The sequence below is a fragment of the Prunus dulcis genome, chromosome 1 (assembly GCF_902201215.1).
Source record: "Prunus dulcis chromosome 1, ALMONDv2, whole genome shotgun sequence".
Lineage (NCBI taxonomy): Eukaryota > Viridiplantae > Streptophyta > Magnoliopsida > Rosales > Rosaceae > Prunus > Prunus dulcis.
This window is the reverse complement of record NC_047650.1, coordinates 32,531,658-32,554,616: the sequence shown is the minus strand read 5'-3', so window position 1 is coordinate 32,554,616 and position 22,959 is coordinate 32,531,658. Positions and strand designations below refer to the sequence as shown.

Sequence of the window (22,959 nt, the reverse complement as noted above, 5' to 3'; positions counted from 1 at the left end):
GGAGAGTGATAGAAAAAACAAGATAGTAATACAACGAGAATAAGGGAGTATTTCTCGTCAAAGTCATACCCTATATATTCTTGAGGCGAAAAAGATAGAGATATGTGCTGCATTCATTTTCTCCCTCCAAAAAATGAACATGTAATAAGGGAAGTAAAATGTTGATCATAATAAAGCTCTCTCAATTGAATTGATTTAAAGGGATCATAGACTAAAAAACTAATCATAAAATGTTGGTACACACTTGGTGGGATTTTTCTAAGTGGAAGGCATGATGGTGATGGTGGCGATGATAGATGGATTAAATTCGCGTGCACGTGGCTTCCTGTGGTATTGTTGGTCTGGGTTGGTTCACAGGACGGGGGCAGTTGGAATTTTAGTCAGAAGCTTTATAGGCCCCTCCCCTTTTCTTTTCTGCGCACACAGAGAGAGTGAGAATTGGGAAAAGTCTTATTCAGATTTCATGGGATTGCCACCAAAACAATATGGAAATTCATATTTAATTCCATTGCTTCATTCACACTATTTCCTCTTTATTCCTTCCTTATTTTTCCTTCTTCTTCTTCTTCTTTTGTACTAACTAATGATAGTAATAATTGGTATGCCTGCATTACATTTTGGTAATCTTGATTAGCAAAGTAATTTAGTTATAAAAAAGATTAAGCAATCACTATAGGCCCGACCAAAAAGGGGTTAAAATCGGCCCCGACCGGCCGAAGTGCCGACCCATTCAAATTCATGTGTCGTGAGATTACCTTGTAAATTGGGATGCCTTAAAAGGTGCCAACCCATTAAATTCTATAAATAAATAAACATTTGACAATTCTTTGATTGTCGGCTGCTGCTCCTAAGAAATGGGCTGGCCTAGTACAACATCAAACGTCAAATTGGGCTGGATCGGATCCTTTTGGGCATTAGGAATTGGCGGGTCCAAACTCCCACCATTATGTATTTTTTAAAATATCCGTCTTAATATGCAGGGATGAAGTTCAAACTCAGGTGAGCGAACACACTGTCTCAGCTAATAGACATAACCCACGTTACTCCACATTATATTTTTCTTAATTAATTGTATTACTAAAGTATGACACATCCTTCCTTGGATATGATAACATAATAATACTCATAATATTCTTACTTAATCAACAAAATTCATTACTAAAATTGAAAAAGACACTACCCTACTCCTCATCATACCAGTAATAAGTAGACAAATTAAGAAACGCGTTTGCGCCATTAATTGCAACCAAGAAACGTCGTCGTCGCTTTCAACACTCACTGCCAGCAGCACCCTCGCTAGCTAAAGCTAATACCACCAAAACCACTCTCTGTCTTCCTCCCAAAAACGTTTTGTCGACACCGTTCTCTTCTCAACCATAATCCCCACCCACAAACAAATTTACACAGAATTAGCCACTCGCCCACGCCAATGGCTACAAGCCTACAAGCCTACAACCAATTGTCGTTTAACCTAACGTCTCTTAACGGCTAGTTACTGACGGTAATTAACAATCTTATCTGGCCTTCTTTTTCCGTTCCCTTCCCCTTCATTTTCTTTTTTTCCGCAACTTCCTCCAGAATCAGACGGAAAACAAACATGTCGCCGAAGCAGAAGAATTTTCATCTTCTCTCTGCCTTCTTTTTCTCACTCTTCCAATTCTTCTTCTTTCTTTCTCTCTCTAACCCAGAAGAAACCACCGCCTTGCTAGCATTCAAAGCCTCCACCGACCCCTTCAATTCGCTCTCCTCCTGGATGGCCTCACCCGACCCGTGCTCCGGCTCCTGGCTCGGCGTCACCTGCGACCCGGAGACCCGCCGGGTCACCCGACTCGTGCTCGAGAACCTCAACCTGACCGGGGCGGCTGAGCAACTCAGCCAGCTCGACCAGCTGAAAGTCCTGAGCCTCAAACACAACCTGCTCTCCACCTACCTCGACTTCTCGTCTTTGCCCCACCTCAACCACCTCTACCTCTCCCACAACCACTTCGCCGGAACCTTCCCCCCCGGAATCTCCCTCCTCCGCAATCTCCGTCGGCTCGACCTCTCGTACAATCAGTTCTCCGGCGACATTCCGTTGACCAAGTTGACTCAGCTGCCTCGCCTGCTAACTCTCCGTCTCGAGTCCAACTCGTTCACCGGGATTCTCGGCTCAGCGGACTTGGATACCGGTACGATTTCGGACTTCAATGTTTCGCACAACAACCTCTCGGGCGAAATCCCTGCGTGGCTGTCTAAATTCGCGGCGACGTCGTTTGCCGGAAACGGGAATCTCTGCGGCAAACCCTTGCCGTACGAATGCTCCAATGGGACGGTCCCTGACTCGTCCGTACCATCCAGGGACTTGGGTCGGAAAAACGACAGCGTTTTGAGTAACGCTGCGCAGCTCACGATCATTATCGTCGGCATAGCTGTTGCGTTGTTAGTGATAGTCGTGACCGCCACGTGGTGTCGGCGCACTAAGAGAGTGGAGGGCGGGACCCGCAACAAGACAGCCAACGGATTCGGTTACGTGAGCAAGCACTACGGGCCCGGAGAAATGAAGAGGAAGAAGAGCAAAGGTGGAGCCCATTTGTCCCAGTCTAACGGGCACGGGCCTGGTGGTGGGCCCAGAGAAAGCGAAGATATGGTGGTGCTGGAAGGGTGCAGGGGCGTCGATAAGGTGGATGATCTGTTGAAGGCGTCGGCGGAGATGTTGGGGAAGGGCAGCGTGGGGACCACTTTCAAGGTTGCGATGGACGGTGGAGATGTAGTTGTGGTGAAGAGAGTGAGGGAGAAGAGAAATGGCGGGAAAGAAATGGATGGATTTTTGAGACAGATTGGTGGGCTGAGGCACTGTAACATTGTCAGCCTCCGAGCGTACCACAATTCCAACTATGAGTTGCTTTTGGTCTACGATTTCATGCCCAAAGGAAGCTTGCATTTTGTGTTGCATGGAAACAGAGGACCTGGAAGAACACCATTGGATTGGGCTACAAGGTTGAAATTAGCTTCTGGGTCTGCGCAAGGACTGGCTTTCCTCCATGGCTGCAACAAGGCCAAGCTCTTTCATGGAAACCTCACTTCATCAAACATCTTGGTGGATCAGATGGGCAGCGCTTGCATTGCAGACATTGGCCTCCAGCAGCTCTTGCCTGCCCCATTTTCATCAAACAGCGCTTACAAAGCCCCTGAATTGATGCTTCTCAGCAGTAAAAGCCCAAGAAAGTTTACACAAAAGTGTGATGTTTATAGCTTTGGGGTGGTTCTGATGGAGGTTTTGACTGGAAAAATGGCTGGTGAAGAAGGAGAGATGAGCTTGGTGGAGTGGGTTAGGATGGTGGTGCAGAAAGAATGCAGTACATGGGAAGTGCTGGATTTTGAGCTTCTGGGAGACAAAGAAATGGAGGAGGAAATGTGGGCTGTTTTGCAGGTGGGTTTGCTGTGTGTGTCTCCATTGCCTAAAGATCGTCCAACAATGGGCATGGTGCATCGGATGATTGAGGACATTAGGCAAAAGGGTGTTAGCGAAGATGGGGCAAAGTCTATTTTAGATGACCTTACTTCTGATTCTTCACCTTCCCATTCAGAAAGCACTCCCTAAGGATCATTTCATTCTCAGATGACAGCATTATGTTATTAGGGCAAACTTCATTGTGCTTGAATTAATGCATACTGAAGATGTTTTGTACTCTTCTTGCAGCCATTGTTTGTGAGAATCTTCGATAAATAAAGAGACTTGATTGTTTTAAATATCTTAAATGTATGACCTTCATTTGATTCAGTTGCTTGCTTTTGTTCAGTTGTTCAGCTGCATTGGTTAGAAATTAATTTGGGGCCAGGGCATGGTGGTGGCCCGATGGGCTTAAGAGGTCAGCTCCTTTAGAAGTTTAGAATCACTGCCATAATGCCATCTTTGAATTAAATACTGATTACTGAAGCAACCTAATCCATGGTGACGAAAATGAAAGTAATAAAGAGCAAATATTATGACAATGGACTTGTTTGGAAAAGATGTTTTCTGTTGCCAATCAGGCCAGAAATGTTTTCTGTTGCCACCTTTTACTTGGCCATCTAATCAACTTGTATGCACAGAGGGACTGCACAATAAGTAAACATTATGAAATGCCTTATATGAAAAAGATGAGAAAACTTAAACAAGTAAGGTGGAGACCAAATACCATGGATATGGAATATAGCAAGCTCTTAAGCACCTACAAGCCAGTAACTCAAGTATTCACCTGCATTTAACCTACTGCTTATTCTACTCATGACCAAGTAAATTTCAGAAACGAATGCTGCTGATAGCCTCCAGACAGATTACAAGACTAAGAATGGTACTTGAACACCGCCGCGTAATGTTACCACTCCACTTGAACGTTTTTATCCCTTTTAAGTTAACTGTAGCTATGATTTTGTCCCAAAACTAAATTTATCAGAATACTTCATTGGATCTACTACGTATATGAGAGGTACGGCCTACTTATGCTTCATTGCAATTAAGAAAACTGCTTTTATCATATTCAATGTGATTTCTTTCTGTCACAGATATTCTGGAGGAAGGATTGAGTTTCTATGAAGAAGCTTGAAAGGATGATTGTGGAGAGTTCAATCGAATTGGTGATCTAACAGACAAAAATGTGGTGATCGCTTTTAGAGAACCAAGACAAAAGAGAGAGAGAGAGAGAGAGAGAGAGAGAGAGAGAGAGAGATTGTGTCTTCCTGATACAGTTCTATACAGATCAAACTATCTGTCAAGGAAAAGGGTGTTTGGAACATCTACATTTCATTTTCTTTTTACCTACTCTATCTGATGTACAGAAAACAGAGCTCCATGAGATTTAACTGAGATACTGTACTAGTATAGCAAAATCAACAATCATCTTTTACCACTTTGTAACTGAGAAGTACTGTTGTGAATTACTGGACCCTCATCCTGAATTGGATTGACATCTTGTTCTAGCACAACTTCATCCCTGAATAAATAAATTGGGGTTAACATCAAAAACAAAAAAAAGTGACAATAATTAGCAAGAACATGAAAGCTACAAACTTTATACATGGAGATTGAATGGGCAACTTTCAAGTGGGCATTTTCTTTTCCTACTAAAGTTGAGAAATTTGTTTCAAAGCATTCAGTCAGACCTTAAATCAAACTCCGTTCTTGAACAATGTTCTGCTGTAGTTGATGATGAAGCTGCGAATGATATTCAACATCTTGAACGACATTGTATACATAGCCGTCCAAAGGATGAGCCATAGCATTCTCTCCTCCGGCACGAAACATGCAAAGCTGAGAATGTACATGTTGGAGTTCATCCTCAGTTGTTCTGATCTTCCACAGCAACGACTTTATTTCATTGTAGCAGCCACCAACAGGGTCCCTGGCACGGTACTCGGCTTCGGCTTTGACGCTGTACATGGCAGAGCTTCTCTGCTGAGGTGAGACGCTGTTGAGGGTTTTGGTGATTTTGCCCACACCAAACAGTTTGTGTGCATTCAGAAATTGTTGAAACCTGGTTGCAGGGAAATATGGGGCCATGAGGCAGTCTTCGGTACATTTCTTGCGCTGGAATCTACAAGCGGCACAAGTTTGGTGCTTCATTTTTGGGTGGGATTTTTAAGCCTTTTTTATCGGTTCGGGGGGAAACCTGGAAAGGGAAGGTGAGAAGTGATCGGAGAATTTTGAGGAAGGTAGAGAAATTTCAGTCGAGATAGGGTTTGTTTGTGTTGAGAGAGAAATCAGGGACGTGCTGTGTTAGTTATAGTCTACGTGGTTGCGCCATTTTCAATTTTGAAAATTGAATTATTATATTTTTGTTGGAAATGAAATTTAAATTCTTGAATTTTAGGTGGTTTATCCGACCAAAAAATAAAAATAAAAAGAAGATCTTTAGATTCTTTACGATCATGAGTCAATTGCTTTGGTTTAAATTCTATTTTCTTTATGCATGCAGTTTGAGAGAGGTAGAAATCAAGCAAAATATCTTGTTGCAGGTAACTGGGCTTGAATTATACATTATGATAAGACTTTCTTGAGTTCAGCTTCTTCTAAGTTCCCATTTCAATGTTTCTCATGGTAATCGGATTTATTGCATATGGGTTGATATGGCAGTGTGACTTGGTTTACTACAACATTACAATATCACAAAGAAAAATGCTAGGAATATCACATTATTGTATACCGCATCTCTAATAGTGGCGATTTTACCTCTATTAGAGAGCCGGTACACAGTGAAGATAATACAGTGAAGAAAATGAGATATGGCAGAGTAGGAATTGCAACTCCAAGAATTAACCATATGCCAACATCTAAGTTCAAACTTAATTTTGGAATTGAATCAAAACCAATACCATCAAACGTTCCAGTAAGAAATTCCAATCACAAAAACGAATAGTTATATATATCACTGGATGTACTAAGCTATCAGAGAGAGAGAGAGAGAGAGAGAGAGAGAGAGAACCAAAGCGCCACAAGAGATACTAAGCTATCAGAAACAAACAAACTAACTAATCAAAGCACACAATGCTTTACATCTCAAGTCTCTAGCAGTGATTTTGAGCACCAATACAGGAGAGGAGAAGTAGTAATATCACCGGACGGATGATCAGTATATATAGCTTGTCACCTACTCCAGAAAATACATGAGCTGATGATGATCCTACAAACTTTGCATAAATATTTGTAAAAACCAGAATCTGCAATGAAGCCTCAGAAGCAGTCCTAAAGATGATTATTATTGTTCCAACTGAAATCAAGGATCACCACCCTTCAGATATCAATGAAAATAAGTTATTTTACTCCTTTAACAACATTATTGTCATTGAGCATAAAAAACCACACCATCAAAACCTCAGAAAGCTAAAGCTTCACAAGCTCTGTATCTCAACCATAAGTGTGTACAGCTTCCCAAACTAAGTTCTTTGGAACCGGGCTAGCAAGATCCCGAGCCTGCAGGGCTGCAGTGCGAAGCGTTCCAATGGTCAGTTCGTTGGCCTTCAAGAAGGATACACTTTTGTAAGGCAGCTTGTGCATCTTGCATAGCTCCTTAACAAGAGGAGCAACTTTCCTGAGATTGCCTCTAGGCAACCTGGGAAACAGATGATGCTCAATCTGAAATTGCAACCCACCATGGAACCAATCCATCCAAGATGGACACTCTATATCAAGTGACCCATTAGTCTGATTCTCACACCAGTCATTCCCAATAGGTGTACCAACATAAACACTGGAAGAAAAATGGTTCAAACAGAACTGAACATGCTGAATTCCAGTGACAGAAAAACTTGTAACAACAAACATAACTCTTTCACCCCAATTGGGTAAGCAGGAAACCAGCAAAGGATACCAAATCCAAAACACAAGGAGCCCCAAGATTTCCTGAACCCTATTGTTCACCCTTAATCTTTTAGATGATAACAGCAAGAATGATTGAGCAAAAAGATTAAGCCTAGCAAGACACATCACAGGGTAAAATGTCCAGTGCTGGAAACTAACCAAGGTCCTTGTAAAAGCATCAAAATTCATCTTCCTGTCATAGAAATAAGACGTGAGGGAATTGAATAATTTCGAAGATACCGCAAAGAAAGGCATGTGCTGAAGATCTGGATCGAATTCAAGGCTGTTGCATGCAATGTGGTGGGCATTGTGGTTGCGCTTCCACCAGGCAATGCTGATGCCAGCAAGGCAATTCCCAGTGAGGATCTGAACAAACCTATTGAGTCTTTTGCTGCGGATGATCTGGTAGTGCCCAGAGTCATGTCCATGCCAGCCACTTTGAATCCAAAGAAAACCCATTAACCCACCAGAACCCAGATGCACCCAAGTGCTATCAGAGTACAAAACACCATAAACACTCAAGCTAAACAACATCGCCACAAGAAACAGCGAAAAATGAACCCCAAGTCCCCTGTTTTCAAACAAACCCATTTTAGTGAATTCATTGACAAGTTTCCTATAATCTTTGGATACCTCCGAGACAGAGTAGCCTTCGAGATAAGACCCAGTGAAGAACTGGTCCAGATGCTGCCATGCCGAGCCTGGATGGTACGCAACAAACGCGTCTGTGACATCTTGACCAGCGAGATTGAGCAATGGGAGCTCACCACCTGGATGGTAATTAGCCCAATCTGAGACATTGTAGATCTTCCCCTGTATTGAGATCCATAGATCTCCTGGCTTGTTGTGCCTGCTAAGGTCTTCCTGTGAAATATACTTCTTTGATTCTGCCATTGAAGCTCAAAATCAAATGACCCAACAACACGCAGAGATCTGAGAGCAAACAGAGCTTTTCACTTCCTCACTTCACTCTTCCTTTCTGGGTTCCAAAAGGAAGAGACTTTTCTGAATAATACTGATTATGACATGATAGAATGCTTGTAGGGATAAAAAAAGGCTTTGAATTTTCACTCGCACTTTGCTTTATCTGTGCTTTTGTTTCTGATGATGCTCTTCAGTTTATGTAGAGGTGATCGCTAAAATGGAAAGAAAGGGTATATGATTGTACAGCTGGGCGAGACCGAACAAGCACCACAGGATTGTATCTGAGTTGTTTCCCGTTTACAACCTTAAAATAAAAAGCATAAATCTTTGGGGTTATGTTTTGGGCAAATGAGAAATGTTAATATGCACATGTGATTCGAGAGCTACAGATGAAGAGAGAGAAGTTGGGATTCAAATTCAATGGACCCTGTCCTCAAAGCTTCTGAATGCCTGCCCCCACGTCTTCATTTTGGTATTATTTGTTTCGATCTAGTAATTAATTTTTACCTCTTGAGCTTGACCATATAATAAACTCAGGTAATTACTGAGTTTAGTATGATAACAAATAAATTTTGTTAATGAAGTTTTTTTTTTTTGGGGGGTTATATTTTGGAGGAAAAAAACCCTAGGGTTTCGATTCTGGGTGCCAATGAGGGTGAAGGAGTAGGGACACAATTAAGCGTGGCAATGGGTCGTGTCAGGATAATAAACGTGTCAAGAATGCTCAACTCAAACCCAATCCATTTAATAAACGTGTCATGTCGGGTTTGAGTCGTCTTAAATAAGTTATTAAATAGATTACCTAGTTAATAACATGTTTACTCATTCCTAGTTTCCGATAGATTTCGTACACTTGCAGGCATTTATAGTTGGATGATTAGCGCATTAATTTGTGTCGTTAAAATTAAAAGGAAAAAAAATATTTATTTTACATTAAAAAAAACAAACAAACAAGGGACTACATTAATTTTAAAAAATTATAAAAAAAACAATAACAACATCATGGGGCGCTTCCTAATTCCATAATAGGAGACTTTAGTTTGGCCCTTAGGATCTCTCTCTTGGGTTTTCTCGCATTGCTTCTTGGGGCTTATCACTTGAGCTTCCAAAGATCACTTTCTTATGTTTAGCAAAACTTGGATCTCCTCGCGTACGTTTACCGGGTCGATCTAAGGCCTCCAGCTGCTCTTGCATGTCCTTAGAGTAAAAATCTATCATCTTTAATAACTTTTGATTCTCTTCCTGCAATATTTCAAGCTGGTGTCTCGTCTCCTCCAAAGTCTTTGCCCTCTCCCTTTTTAATCTCCTTATAATACTCTGACAATCTGCAACCAAATTCCGTTCTGCCACCAACTGACTTCTTAGCACTTGCTCCTCATGGGATTTCACAATAAGGCGATGACCCACACTTGCGATTGATACAACACTTTGCACGCTCAGTGCCATGACATCACTCACCACCTGGTTATCATCCCTTCTTCCCAGCACCAACACATCCCTAGGAGTCACCAAACTCCTTGCAACTCCAATGGCAACATCGTTGTCTAGGTGTAATGAGTCGTTTATGGTTACTGGTCCTTGTGAGGAAGCAAAGTAGGGCATCCACACTGGTGCAGCCCCTTGCCCTCATGTATATGTTGGCAGAGCTAGGTTTAGATTGAGATAAAATGGGAATTAAGAGGCCATTTTATTTCTGAGTTTGAAGAGATAGGTTTAGATTGAGAGAAATGGGAAGGAAGAAAATTGGCGGAGCTATGTTTTTTGTTTTCTGAGTACGAGGAGTTGTAATTTTTTCTCTCCCTTTGTTTCTTTTTATAGACGTCCATTAACACCTATTTCTGATTTTTCCCACGTTCCTCAACTCCACACCCGTAATTTTCATTCTGTGTTTTCCACCTCGAGCTCCACGCCTCCGTGTCGCACAACTACTGTGGTAACCTCACGCGACATTAATGAAGTACCTACATAAATTCACAGATTTTATATTCTGAAAGGCCCTTAAAGTAAGTGGTTACTTACTACTACTTTCTTCTTCAGCCTCCAGGCGGATTTTGATTCAGGACAGGGTTGAATTGAATGGTTGTTACTTGTTTGTTGGACATACAACTATGAACTATGCATGGACGTTGGAATGCTGATTTGATTTTGGGACAATTTGGTGAAGCCGAAAAAGGCAAAATAGAGGTTGTACCATTTCCATTTTATCTTATGAGTAATACTATTTAGACACACAAAATTGACCACATTAGTTAACCACCTTATGTGACAGCTGATGTGGTCATGCCATGTCAATTAATGAATTTTATTATATGAATTTTATTTAATTATTATTATTTTAAAAAAGTGAAATAAAAAAAATGAAAAACAAAAAGTTGGACTTTTTTCGTCCCCAGCACACCCTTCTTCCTCCATCAAATTTACCTATCCCCATCAAAACCAGAGAAGAGATATAGATATACTCCAGCACTCCCTTCTTCCTCATCAAATTAACCAATCCCTTCAAAACCAGAGAAGAGATATAGATATATTAGAGAAGAGATCAAATTCAAGAAAAACAACAAAATTACAAGAAGAGAGGAACCCAATCAAAACCAGAGGATTTTGATTTTGATTTTGAATTTTGGTGTTTTGAGGGTTTTTCAAGAATCAATAATCATCATCTTCGATCATAAGTGAGCAGTGACCATAAGATCTAGAGTATTTGGAGAGCGCCAACGCGTGGGGATGTGCGGGGAAGCAGCATGGCGGAGATGGCCACGACGGTAGCGTTGATGGGTGAGGCGGAGATGTCGGTGTAGTGGGACATAGAGAACTTCCAGATCCCCAAGGTCTGTGACACCCATGCAATCTCCCAGAACATTAGTTCTGCACTAGTTAGGATGAAGAAGAAGGGAGTGTTAGAGACGAAGAGTCCAGGGATGCTAGGGTTTTTTATTTTTTGTTTTTAATAATTATTTAAATAAATACATAAATAAAAATAAAATTCACATGACAATTTCATTAATTGAGATGACATGACAACATCAACTGCCACATAAAATGATCAACCAATGTGATCAATTTTGTATGTCTAAATAGCATTACTCGAACTATACTAAATAAGGCGGTTTCTGTGCGGTAGAAGAAAAAGACTAAAGTAAAGATGAATTATGCATCTCTCTCTGTTCCCTAGTTAAAAATAACAAAATATATTTATATTCATGAAAGTTTGGAATGTACCGCTTGCCTTACCAAAATTAAAATAAGAATATGCTACTTGGATATTAGGAGGATATGCTAATCTATGAGAAATATCTACTGCCTCCCTCCATTATAGCAAACAATCACATGGGCATAGATGTTGAAATTTCTTTGGCCATGTGTGGGCGTATTTGAACTAATCCTTTATGGTTAATGTACCTTCATATTTGTAATAATCTTTTGTGATTATATGTATTTATATCAATTTTTGTGACTGACGGCTTTTGTGCTAAATCATGAATGCAACATTTCCTTTTATCTCAAAACAATCACATGGGCATGGGTGAGCCCATTAAAGCATTCTGGGCTTGTTATTTTCGACCAGTGTATTTCAGTTTCAGCTAAGTTGAGCCCATTTGGAGAAATGGATAAAAGGGATATACCTCCGCTTATTGCTTATGATTCTTCTCCTTCCTCCCCAAAACGCCAACAAAACCAACAAAATCTTCACCTTTTATCTATCACCAGACAAATCAAGCCTTCATCACAGTGATTTCGTGCACTCTCCGCTGATCCTATTACGGTGATAGTTCACTTTAATGTTTTCCTTTTTTACTTTATATTTTGCTGCATTTACTCTCGTATTTCCTCTGTTTCTTTCCCTGAATTTTGAGCTGGGTTTGCTATGTTCACCCTTTGAGAAGAAAGCAAATATATAAAATTTGTTTGAAATGTATTGGTTATCTAAAGAAGTGTGCTTTGTGTGTGTGTGTGTCACAGTGTGTACACTTCAGCTGTGCATCTTCTATGTTTGTTGTGAAGTCCCAAACACAGAAACTTGTTTTGCCTTGAATTGTCATGAACCCGTTTCGCTTCCACATGGTTTTTGCATCTAGTTGCTTTGGGTAGTTACAAAATATAATTGGTTATTTCTACACTTGAAATATTTGCTTTCTCCGTTTTGCTGTATAGTGTTGTTTGTAGAGCTGCATTTTTATGTTAATTTCTTTGCCACTTGAAAATTTTTAAGTATTTAGATAAGGAGTTGAGTATTTGGATAATTCTTTGCAGGTATTAGTGAATATCAGTAAGACGCAGCAAACATTGATGGCACATTTTCTTTCAACTTCGTGCTCTCTAAATTTTTCCTCTGGTTGTAGACCTTACACTACTAAACCATTGATCCAAGACTCGTTGGTATTTCCTACCTCTTTAGCTTTTCAGACTTCTAAAACCCCATTTGGAAGGCTTCTCTTGCAAGGGGGGAGGTCACAAAGTACTTGCACAGTGCACGCAAACACACTCTCTCCAAGTAGGGAAGCCCCAAAGGAACCGAGCTATGGCGTCAATGAGAGCTCTGGGGGAGCATCTAAATCACAGCGGGTAATGGTCATTGGTGGAGATGGCTACTGTGGTTGGGCCACAGCCCTTCACCTATCCAAGAAAGGTTATGAGGTTGCCATTGTTGATAGCCTGGTACGCCGTCTCTTTGACCACCAGCTTGGTCTTGATTCCCTGACTCCAATCTCCTCCATCCATGATCGCATCCGTTGCTGGAAATCTCTCACTGGAAAAGCCATTGAACTCTACATTGGTGATGTTTGTGATTTTGAGTTCTTATCAGAAGCCTTCAAGTCATTTGAGCCTGATTCTGTTGTTCATTTTGGGGAACAGCGGTCTGCTCCTTACTCCATGATTGATCGGTCAAGAGCAGTATTTACACAGCAAAACAATGTGATGGGAACACTGAATGTTCTCTTTGCTATAAAAGAGTATAGAGAGGAGTGTCATCTAGTGAAGCTTGGGACCATGGGAGAATATGGGACTCCAAATATTGATATTGAAGAAGGTTACATAACAATTACTCATAATGGAAGAACAGATACTTTGCCCTACCCCAAGCAAGCAAGCTCTTTCTACCATTTGAGTAAGGTTCATGATTCAAATAATATAGCCTTCACTTGCAAGGCTTGGGGGATTAGAGCCACTGACCTAAACCAAGGAGTGGTATATGGGGTGAGAACGGATGAAACCGAGATGCATGAAGAGCTCAGCAACAGGTTTGATTATGATGGAGTGTTTGGAACTGCATTAAACCGGTTCTGTGTTCAGGCTGCTGTTGGTCATCCACTTACTGTGTATGGCAAAGGGGGTCAGGTAAAAGCCCTGTACATGAAGCACAAACGCTCACACACACACACGCCTTCTTTTCAAGTGCCTCAAAAAAGGCGTGCTTGCATTACTTCCCATCTTACTAATATTTATGTTCTTTAATATGCCAGACCCGGGGATATCTTGACATCCGAGATACGGTTCAGTGTGTTGAGATTGCCATTGCAAATCCAGCAAAGGCTGGTGAGTTTAGGGTCTTCAATCAATTTACTGAGCAGTTCTCTGTCAATGAACTTGCTGCGCTTGTCACAAAAGCGGGAGAAAAGCTTGGACTTGATGTGCAAACCACATCTGTGCCAAACCCAAGAGTTGAAGCAGAGGAGCACTACTACAATGCGAAACACACCAAACTTATCGAGTTGGGACTTAAACCTCACCTTCTCTCAGACTCTCTTTTGGATTCATTGCTCAATTTTACTATCAAGTACAAGGATCGTGTTGACACAAAGCAAATAATGCCCAGTGTTTCTTGGAGAAAAATGGGGGCTAAGCCGAGAACTGTTACAGCGTAGTTGAGTGGGGTAGTGTAAATGTGATAAATAGTTGTATACGTGTTTGAGGACGTTATAGATCTGCATGCCTTTGCCTCTGTTTTTAGTTGGTTATTAGGTCATTTTTACTTCTTCTACCTTTTTTACATAAACGTGATATATGATTGCTCAGTTGCAATCTAAGAACTGGTGAGTTTCAAATAATATGGTGAACAAATAAAATATTGGTCTTCAAATTTTGATAGTTGAAATCGTTTTCCCAATACATGGCCAGACATGGACGGCCCAGACCAGAAAAAGAAAATTTTCAACTTTTGATGGGTTGGGGATTAAAATCGTGAATGGATAAATTTGTCCGGGAAAAAATCCTCCTTAATGAACTCCAACACGATTGAAGCCAGCTCATTTTGATGTGAAGTGTGTTCATGATCAGCTCCTTCTACAATGGACACTTTATGATTTGGTATGATCTTGTTAAAATCAAAAGCATCTTCGACAGGAACCATCTGATCCATTGATCCATGAACTGTCAAAACCCTGCAAATAACAGAATAAGTTGAACAACCTACGATCAATGACCATTTTCGGAGAAATGAAGTTTGGAACAGGATAATTATCATTTCTGACCTGCAATTCTGGTTAATTGATCGGCAGGCTGCAGGCATATCAGTCGTTAGACGCTCCATCAAACTTTCTTCGGTCACACGATACTCAAATGTCCCTATTAACATCAACAATCAACCAGGTGAATAGTCAATCTAAACCCCAAAAATATCCAGGTTCTAAGGATGAGGAAACATGAACCCTTGCAGAAACGCGTAAATTTACAATTATGAGCTTTAGATAAATGAGTTTTGAAACGAGGTGACTTTAAAATTCCACGCAGCGTTGAAAGAATGAAGATGATATAGACTCAGACAAGTTACCACATAACCAAAAAAAAAAACAGCTGATGTTTACGGAAAATAAGAATAAGTGCACACGATAGCTTACCTCTTTTGTTCTTAACATCAATAAATCCATCTTGCTTGATTTTTCGTAGAAAATCTTTACCTAAGCGACCTTCAATGCCTCTTTCCAGATTAAATCGACCAGCAATATTTACAACCTTATGAACATCATTATATTTTGCAGCATACAAGAGCACTGCATTTCCCCCTGAGAGAAACATTTGATCAATAATCTTCTAAAGAAATATTCACTAAACCCACCCAACAAACAATCTTAACAAATAGGGGAACACACATAAATAGACAATTGATGGCAAATAATGCTAGCGGAACCATTCACGAGACAGCAATAGCACGGCATCTATCTCTGACTCTGATACAGTGTTATGTTCAAGGCCCTAAATACTTTTAAGATATCTTCCCAACCCTCCTCCTTTTGTTTCTCAAATGAGGCATTGTTCTAAATGAGCAAAAGTTATAGACANCACCTTTACTGTGCCCAACAACTGCAGTTACTACATAATTCTGCACACGAAAGTGTTGAACTACAGCTCGTAGATCATCTGCTTCTCTCCGATAGTGACCATATCGAAACGAACCTTCACTTTCCCTATGAGGTATAGCATAAACAGCTTCTTGTAACTACATGAGAAGTTCCATGCTCAAGACTTGAGTCCTGTATAACAATATAGCAAACACATCTTACCCATTTCCAGCAAAGTCAAAGCGGAAAGCACTTATTCTTTCTCTTTGTAAGACAGCAGCAAGGTTCACCATGGGTATGCGTTCCTAGAGAGAAAATGAAAAGACTGTCAGATCCATCTCATCCCATCCCACCATCTTTAAACACAAGAAGACAGACGGTAACACAGAACAGGTAGATCAATCCAGAAGTTTAAAACTTGTTCTTAATCATTTGATTAATGATTAAATGTTTCAAATTTTTTGAATTTTTCATTTATACAATGGACAAAGACACACTTGAAGAATATCAGAATTGCGCACAATGGTTAAAAAAACAAAAAAAAAAACAGTATCAAGTGCATAACATGTCAAAGCCAAAGGACCTTCGAAGAATGTATGCCATGGCACAGCACAACGAGCTCCTTTGAACCCGTATCATGTAATATCCCCACAAGCTTCTCCCCGTGCTTGTTTTCTATAACGACTCTCCGCTGTTGAATTGCTGCAGATAGAATTCAATAAAAGATCAAAAGAATTCATGCAGACAATTGATGTAACAGAACACAGAGACCCTTTTATGAATCTGCTTAAGCAGGAACAAAATGTATGCACATTGCCCATTTGTTTAATCTAAGGTATCGAACATTAAAAAGGACCATAAGGCCATAAAGATAAAGTTTTTGACCCAAAATAAAAAAAACTTACACAGAGGCCCTTTGATCGCCCAGAAGACCATAAATTTAAGATTTTATGAAGTTGGGTTTTTGGAAAATCTTTGCTTTTTAGCATCTATGGTCATTAAATCTAAATTGCAGCAAAGTGAAGAGAGATTATGGGAAGACAAATTATCCGATAACCTGGTTGTTTCGGAGTCGATGTCGGCCGAGTCACCGACATGAATTACAGTTGGACTAACGAGATTTGTACCATCTATGGCGCCAAGCGGAGGACGAGCCGAACTCGAACCGCCTATCGAGAAGTGCTATAAGAATCTGAGAATTTTTTTTTTAAATTTTCTACAGTGGTTCATAAATCGGTGTAACTCAGGCTCACCTTCCCGAGTTCGGATTGAGTTTAAGGTGTCCGAGTTGGTTTATTTCTCCCTTTTTTCTTTTTTCTTTTTTTTCTTTGGTTTTGCCTCCGCAAAAAGAAAAAAGGAAAAAATATGAATTTTGAGGACAAAATGATTTCACTGAAACGATAGCAATCAAAACCTTTTTCAAAAATAACAAAAATTGCATTGCCAAATTTGTTCAGAACAGTTTCTTGTTATCATTATCACAAACCTTTGGACTGTTGGAAGGAGAATAGAAACAGCAAAGTGAAAAATAAAGAGTTTAGCAAAAATCAAGAATGCATTATTTTCTTAATTGTATAAATGACAAGCATCGCAGAGGAAGAAAAAGAAGATAAGAAGAAGAATCAAAAATAGACAAGGGATGTTCTCCAGTGCCTTAATTAGAACTCCTACACTGACTTGCCATTCAATTCGTCTACATTCCCAGTCAATCTGACTACGGCGACACACAAATTATACGTCACTGGCAGCATACTATGGTACCCAGACAGAATGGCTGGTGAGTATTTTTACTATATGCACATCAGACACTGATAAATAGATGTCCGCAACTCATCAACCTGACCCATGCTAAGATCCCACAGGAGCAATGCCTGTTGACTTGGCTGCAGCAGTTGCAGCCGCTGCGGCTGCGGCGGCTGCGGCGGCAGCAGATGCAGCTGCGTTGGGTGTTGAGGGTGGCACTTTTGACTGTGAGCTACTCTTTGCTGCAACTACTTGCTGGTGTGGTTGTTGCTGTTGCTGCTGCTGAGAGTTTACTTGCGCAAGCAAGGCCTTGATCTGAGTTCCAGTCAGCGTCTCCTGCTCTAGTAAAGCATTAGCAAGGGCATGGAGCTCCTTGCTATGTGACGTAAGGATGGTTTTTGCATTGTTGTATGCCCTTTCCAAGAAGTTCTTCACTTCTTCTTCGATAAGCAGTCTAGTTTCTGTGCTCATGCTCTTCCCGTTGTCATCATAATTGTGGCTGACAAGCCCAACTTCTTTGCTCATACCGTACTTTGTAACCATTGCTCTAGCAAGCGAAGTTGCTTGCCGGAGATCATCAGATGCACCAGAAGTGACTTCACTTTCGCCAAAGATGAGCTCTTCTGCAACCCGCCCTCCCATACAAACATCGAGCCGTGCAAGCATCTGTTTCCGGGAGACACTTGTCTCATCCTTGTCGGGCAACTGGGCAACCATGCCAAGTGACATACCCCGAGGAACTATTGTTGCCTTGTGAACTGGATGAGCACCATCAGTGTGGATGGCCACAAGTGCATGGCCACCCTCGTGAAAAGCTGTTAGCTTTCTTGACTCATCAGATATGACAGCCGACTTGCGTTCACTTCCCATCATAATCTTGTCTTTTGCATACTCAAGATCAGCCATATTCACTGCTTTAGCATCGTCCATGGCAGCCTTCAAAGCAGCTATGTTGATCAAGTTCGCAAGATCTGCGCCGGAGAACCCCGGAGTTCCTCTAGCAATGATACTCAAATCAACATCTTCAGCCTTCAGAACCTGTCAAAAGGGCATTTTTATTAGTCTTGGAATGACTTCTAGTCCTAAAAAATCTACTGCATCAGAAATACCTTACAGCAGAACATCACAGAATGCAGTCATAAAAAGGAAAAGCAAGAAGCACCCTCCAGTAGACAAATAAAGATCATATTATTCTAATGTGATAGGACTTATGAGTATCTAACCTACTGCACTTCTTCACTATAAACGGTGCTTGGTGTAGTTCTCAAATGGAAATTGACTATTACAGTGCAATAGTGATGATAAACTATCAGCAAGAATACAGTCTAGCTAATGTAAAGACCACTTCTCAGTATGATTTTGGCTTTTCAACTGGGACCACAGGTAGCACAATAATGAGGCTTTCAACTAAGGCTAGGCAGAGCATCATCACCATCCCAACTAATGATTCCTAGCACTGAACAACTGAGTTCAAACTGATAAAATTGTTATTGTAATAAGGCTGATAACTTGCAGACTTTATCAGGCCAAGATATGCCCATACACAATAACCATGACAGCCCAAACATATTATGTTTCATTATCGTGTAATGGAAGAGGCCTTTGCAGACAAAGTTTGTGACCAAAGAGCTTTCAAAACCAAGAGGGAGTCAATTAAATCTCAAGTTACTATTCGAACTAAATAACCCCTCCCCTCAAGGAGAAAAAGATTACCTTAGACATGTGCGCTTCCATAATCTGCCTCCGCCCTTCAACATCAGGATTAGGAACAACAATGTGCCGATCAAACCGTCCAGGTCTCACCAATGCCTTGTCCAGGGACTCTGGGAAATTAGTAGCTGCAATAACAATAATCCCTTCATTTTGCTTAAAACCATCAAGTTCAACAAGCAACTGATTGAGAGTCATCTTCATGTACTGCTGATCCTTTGGATTTCGACTTCCTCCTATTGCATCTATCTCATCAATAAATATTATACACGGGGACCGCTTCTTTGCAGCTGCAAAAAGATCCCTCACCCTTCGAGCTCCAACACCAACAAACATCTCTTCAAACTCACTGCCGCTGCATGAGAAGAATGGTACCCCTGCTTCTCCAGCAATGGCTCTTGCTAACATTGTTTTTCCAGTACCAGGTGGGCCGACAAGCAAAACACCTTTTGGGAGCTTGCCTCCTAGACGAGTGAAACGCTGCAAAAAGGGGGATCAAATTAAGGGACAATTTGTACCATTACAAAAAGATAAATACATTGCAAGCATGGGAAAGAAAGGAAACAAAATCAGGATGGATTTGGCATCTCAACCATTTCCTTGGCTCATCTTTTAAAAATGTTCAGAGACACTAGGTTTCCACAAAATCAACCCTTGGCATTCAAGGATGTACTTTCAAATTGATTTGAAGGAACATAATACAAACAAGGGGAAAATTAATTGAAGAGTGAATGAAGACCATTTCAAGTCTTTTGCTGTAATAGGTCACTTCTAATATCAACTTCTTAGGTAGGATGAAATAGTAATGATATTACCCCCATCTCAGAAAACAGGGGGCATGAGGTGATGATGTAAAGGTGTTCAATTTCATATTCTGCCACACATAATGTTGATGCATCTACCTTAGGATCTCGAAGATAGTGAACAATTTCCTCTAGCTCCGATTTAGCCTCATCAACACCCTTTACGTCACTAAATTTTGTGTTAGATTCCATGCTAGGTTGAACCTCCTCATTTAGTCCAAGTCCTGAAATGTGGAAACAGAAAAGTTAAAGGAAAAGATGTCATTATTTTCAGGATGCATCTTAATCAATTCATAGAAGAACCTAAAGCACCAAGAGATGGTAATACCTTTGCTTATTCCTCTATCCTCAATGAGTGCTCCTATACCAGATATCAAAAGAAAGGCTAGTGCAATAGTGCGAACGGTACGCCACAGCTGCTCTTTAAACTGACCTCCTTCTGTGGCCACCATATGAATAGGAGCACTTGCAGTTCCGAGAATACCATCCTTCGATGATTTTCCGACACTCCTGAGAACTGAGAAGCCACCTATGTTTTCTTCCTCCCGTGCAGAGTTAGCGACACCTACAAAATTTGTACATTTTTGCTCATGAGCTCAAATTCACAAGACAAGGAGGTGAAAAAACCTCTCAGAAAATCTAGGTATTTTTTGCTAGAAAAATCAACAGAAGCTCAGAAACTCCATATAAATAATCATAAGAAAAAGGAAATTTAATTGTACAAGAAATCAGGAATATTACAAAACCCTTATCTAGTTAAGTTTTTATCAAAATCCAACTCTATTCATAATCTTAGCACACATTGAGACGGAATTCATACACGATATAGACAAAATAGAGCAAATTTTGGTAGTAACAATTACAAGGGGAACAGCAATCTGTTCCATTACCCACCTCTCTGTAATGTCTTGAGTAACTCACTCTCATCCAGCCTGCCAACTCTGACTAATGCTTTGACGTATTCAGAAAGTGCTGAAGGGTTAGAATGTAATGATGGCTGACTTTCAAAAAATCTTATCACTGATTCATAATCACTCCGATGGTAAAGTTCTTTTAGATGGGCAACTTCACTAGCTTCATCTGTGTCGCGTACTCTGCGAGCTAAACTACCAACATAGCTTGACTTAAACCTCTCTTGAGTACTTAAAAACTTATTCCCTGCACAAGGATTAAAAGAAAGTGATCACTTCTATAAATGAAGATAATGGAGAAGAGTGTTATATCTTTCACTTAAAGCCTACAAAACTAAGTACCCAAAGGAACAAATTTGACAATAAAATAAACAAGCAGCAGAGGTTCTTTGCAAGTTTGAAATGGACGACAAAAAACGTATACAAATCAAAATATTTTGAATGCATCATACCTCCAGCACCTCCTCCTAACCTGTTGACTGGATGATAAGTTCTGGTAATCACTTTCGTCAGTTGTCCCAACTCTGATCGATGCCTTGAAACCTGATGTAGAAAGAACATGGAATTAAATAGAGCCTGACAGAACAAAGAAAGCATGTCTAAAAGGGTAATCAAATGGTTCCAGCATTTTGTTTGCCGAGAGAGCAAATCAAAATTTAATCGAAAAACAACAAGAACAAATTAGCAAAGGCAAGGGAGGGATACGGATGAGAGTGCACCCTATTTTGGCCCCCGTTTTCTCCTACCAAAATTAAGTAAGAAGGGGCACCATATCTTCTCTCCTCAACCCCGAGTCATACCATAACGCTCTTCTGAAAAAAAAAAAATCTCATACATCCTCCTTTTGAGGCCAAAAAGAGGTGACCCAAACCTTAGAATCTAACCAAACACACTCCTATTCAAAGCAAAAATGCAACCTCCCTGAATAATATTCATCCTTTAAACCACCTAAAAGGAGGTCTCAACTAACTCTATGTTCCATTGCTGAGAAATAAGGGTAGACGAAGAGAATATGAAATTTCACATAACACCCAATTTTCGTAATGAGCTCAAAAGGTCCATCTTCCATTGGTAACCCAATCACTACAGATTTTAACATTGAATTACCAGTTTTATACGTTTTCTTTGTTATCAAACAGTCAAAAAGGCAAAAATCTTTTCATTGTATATTCACAACGTAAACATCTCTTTATTGTACAGCCTTACAACTCAACCCTAAGCAGACCCGTATCACGCAACAATATGAATATGCAGAAGATGGTTACAGAAATTAAATCACAATGATTAAACTCCTAAACAATCAAAACATGGGAATTAGGGTTTTTGAGATCAGCTACAAGAAACAAACTTTGTCATTGAGAAAACATGTATATCGCAGAAAGACAAAAAAAAAAGGCACAGATTGCATAAAATAAGAGATTTAGAAGCCTAGCTGAAGATTTCACCGACCTGAGTGATCAGGCGCCTCAAAGCCATCTCTTGCTTAAAGACGAATAAATATATCTTATTTTTCCCTCTCTAAAACAACCTCTTTGTGTCTCTCTCGCTCAAAACTTTGCAGGTGTTGATAGGTCGAAGTTGGCTTTGTGTTTGGTTGGAAGAAAATGAGAAGGAAAACGGGGGAAAGAGCGAAGCTTTGGAAGATAGAGGTTTGAGAGGGGAGAGATGCTAGGGTCCGAGCAACATCATTCATCAAACCCAAACTGACCAAATGTGGGTTAGGTGAAATGTCCATATGAGCCTTTAAAGAGTGGATAGTTTTGAGTTCCAAAATTGCCCTTGTAGGGATGGATATTTTGAGTTCCAAACTACCCCTGGAGAGATGGATATTTTGTGACTTGTATGGACACCGACCCTCTTGCCTGAAATTCATCGACCGCTACTCACAAGTCACAACAGCTGCTTGTAATTTCTTTTTTTTTCTTTTTCTTTTTTTTGTGGTATATTTCTCAATTTTGGAGCTACGGAAACTATTGGTGCTAAAGCATTGTAAACTTAAGCATGACTTTCATAAACTTCACATGTCTTTTTCGCACAACATTTTATTCCAACATTCAATCATTCATAACCCTTCCATTTCAATGGAATAACATTTGATTGCACACTCATGATAAGAGTTTGAATTTTACCTCTCGTATTATACAATTTTTTTTTAAAAAAAATCAGACTCGTGTTATAAATTAATCCAACAAAAAAGACAATTAATTGTTGGGGCTTATAGCTTTAACAAATGATATCCGCCTCTATGTCTAAAACTAAAGTTCGAATCTCTTCTC

General features: G+C 40.2%; 6 protein-coding genes across 6 annotated transcripts; 2 read left to right on the top strand and 4 right to left on the bottom strand.

Moving 5' to 3' along the window:
- The first annotated feature begins 1,173 nt into the window (after positions 1 to 1,173).
- LOC117628905 (probable leucine-rich repeat receptor-like protein kinase At1g68400) lies at positions 1,174 to 3,729 on the top strand. Its single transcript, XM_034361452.1, has one exon. It carries the CDS (start codon positions 1,598 to 1,600, stop codon positions 3,578 to 3,580), a length of 1,983 nt encoding a protein of 660 aa, XP_034217343.1. The 5' UTR covers positions 1,174 to 1,597; the 3' UTR covers positions 3,581 to 3,729.
- Positions 3,730 to 5,122: 1,393 nt separating this feature from the next.
- Positions 5,123 to 5,581, bottom strand: LOC117618312 (LOB domain-containing protein 22-like). The gene has a single exon (XM_034347906.1). It carries the CDS (start codon positions 5,579 to 5,581, stop codon positions 5,123 to 5,125), a length of 459 nt encoding a protein of 152 aa, XP_034203797.1.
- Positions 5,582 to 6,289: 708 nt separating this feature from the next.
- Positions 6,290 to 8,714, bottom strand: LOC117616024 (acyl-lipid (9-3)-desaturase-like). The gene has a single exon (XM_034345222.1). It carries the CDS (start codon positions 8,207 to 8,209, stop codon positions 6,863 to 6,865), a length of 1,347 nt encoding a protein of 448 aa, XP_034201113.1. The 5' UTR covers positions 8,210 to 8,714; the 3' UTR covers positions 6,290 to 6,862.
- Positions 8,715 to 11,878: 3,164 nt separating this feature from the next.
- On the top strand, positions 11,879 to 14,286 carry LOC117614291 (UDP-sulfoquinovose synthase, chloroplastic). The gene is made up of 3 exons (XM_034343050.1): positions 11,879 to 12,002; positions 12,491 to 13,576; positions 13,702 to 14,286. The coding sequence occupies exons 2-3, from the start codon at positions 12,527 to 12,529 to the stop codon at positions 14,101 to 14,103; spliced, it is 1,452 nt and encodes a 483-aa protein (XP_034198941.1). The 5' UTR covers positions 11,879 to 12,002; positions 12,491 to 12,526; the 3' UTR covers positions 14,104 to 14,286.
- Positions 14,287 to 14,291: 5 nt separating this feature from the next.
- LOC117614292 lies at positions 14,292 to 16,851 on the bottom strand. The gene is made up of 7 exons (XM_034343051.1): positions 16,574 to 16,851; positions 16,100 to 16,218; positions 15,739 to 15,821; positions 15,521 to 15,642; positions 15,076 to 15,240; positions 14,710 to 14,803; positions 14,292 to 14,619 (listed from the first exon to the last, which is right to left on the bottom strand). The coding sequence occupies exons 1-7, from the start codon at positions 16,611 to 16,613 to the stop codon at positions 14,412 to 14,414; spliced, it is 831 nt and encodes a 276-aa protein (XP_034198942.1). The 5' UTR covers positions 16,614 to 16,851; the 3' UTR covers positions 14,292 to 14,411.
- Positions 16,852 to 17,052: 201 nt separating this feature from the next.
- LOC117634783 (ATP-dependent zinc metalloprotease FTSH 4, mitochondrial) lies at positions 17,053 to 22,387 on the bottom strand. Its single transcript, XM_034369006.1, has 7 exons — positions 22,133 to 22,387; positions 21,136 to 21,226; positions 20,667 to 20,930; positions 20,101 to 20,337; positions 19,872 to 19,996; positions 18,973 to 19,449; positions 17,053 to 18,297 (listed from the first exon to the last, which is right to left on the bottom strand). The coding sequence occupies exons 1-7, from the start codon at positions 22,157 to 22,159 to the stop codon at positions 17,365 to 17,367; spliced, it is 2,154 nt and encodes a 717-aa protein (XP_034224897.1). The 5' UTR covers positions 22,160 to 22,387; the 3' UTR covers positions 17,053 to 17,364.
- Positions 22,388 to 22,959: the final 572 nt, after the last annotated feature.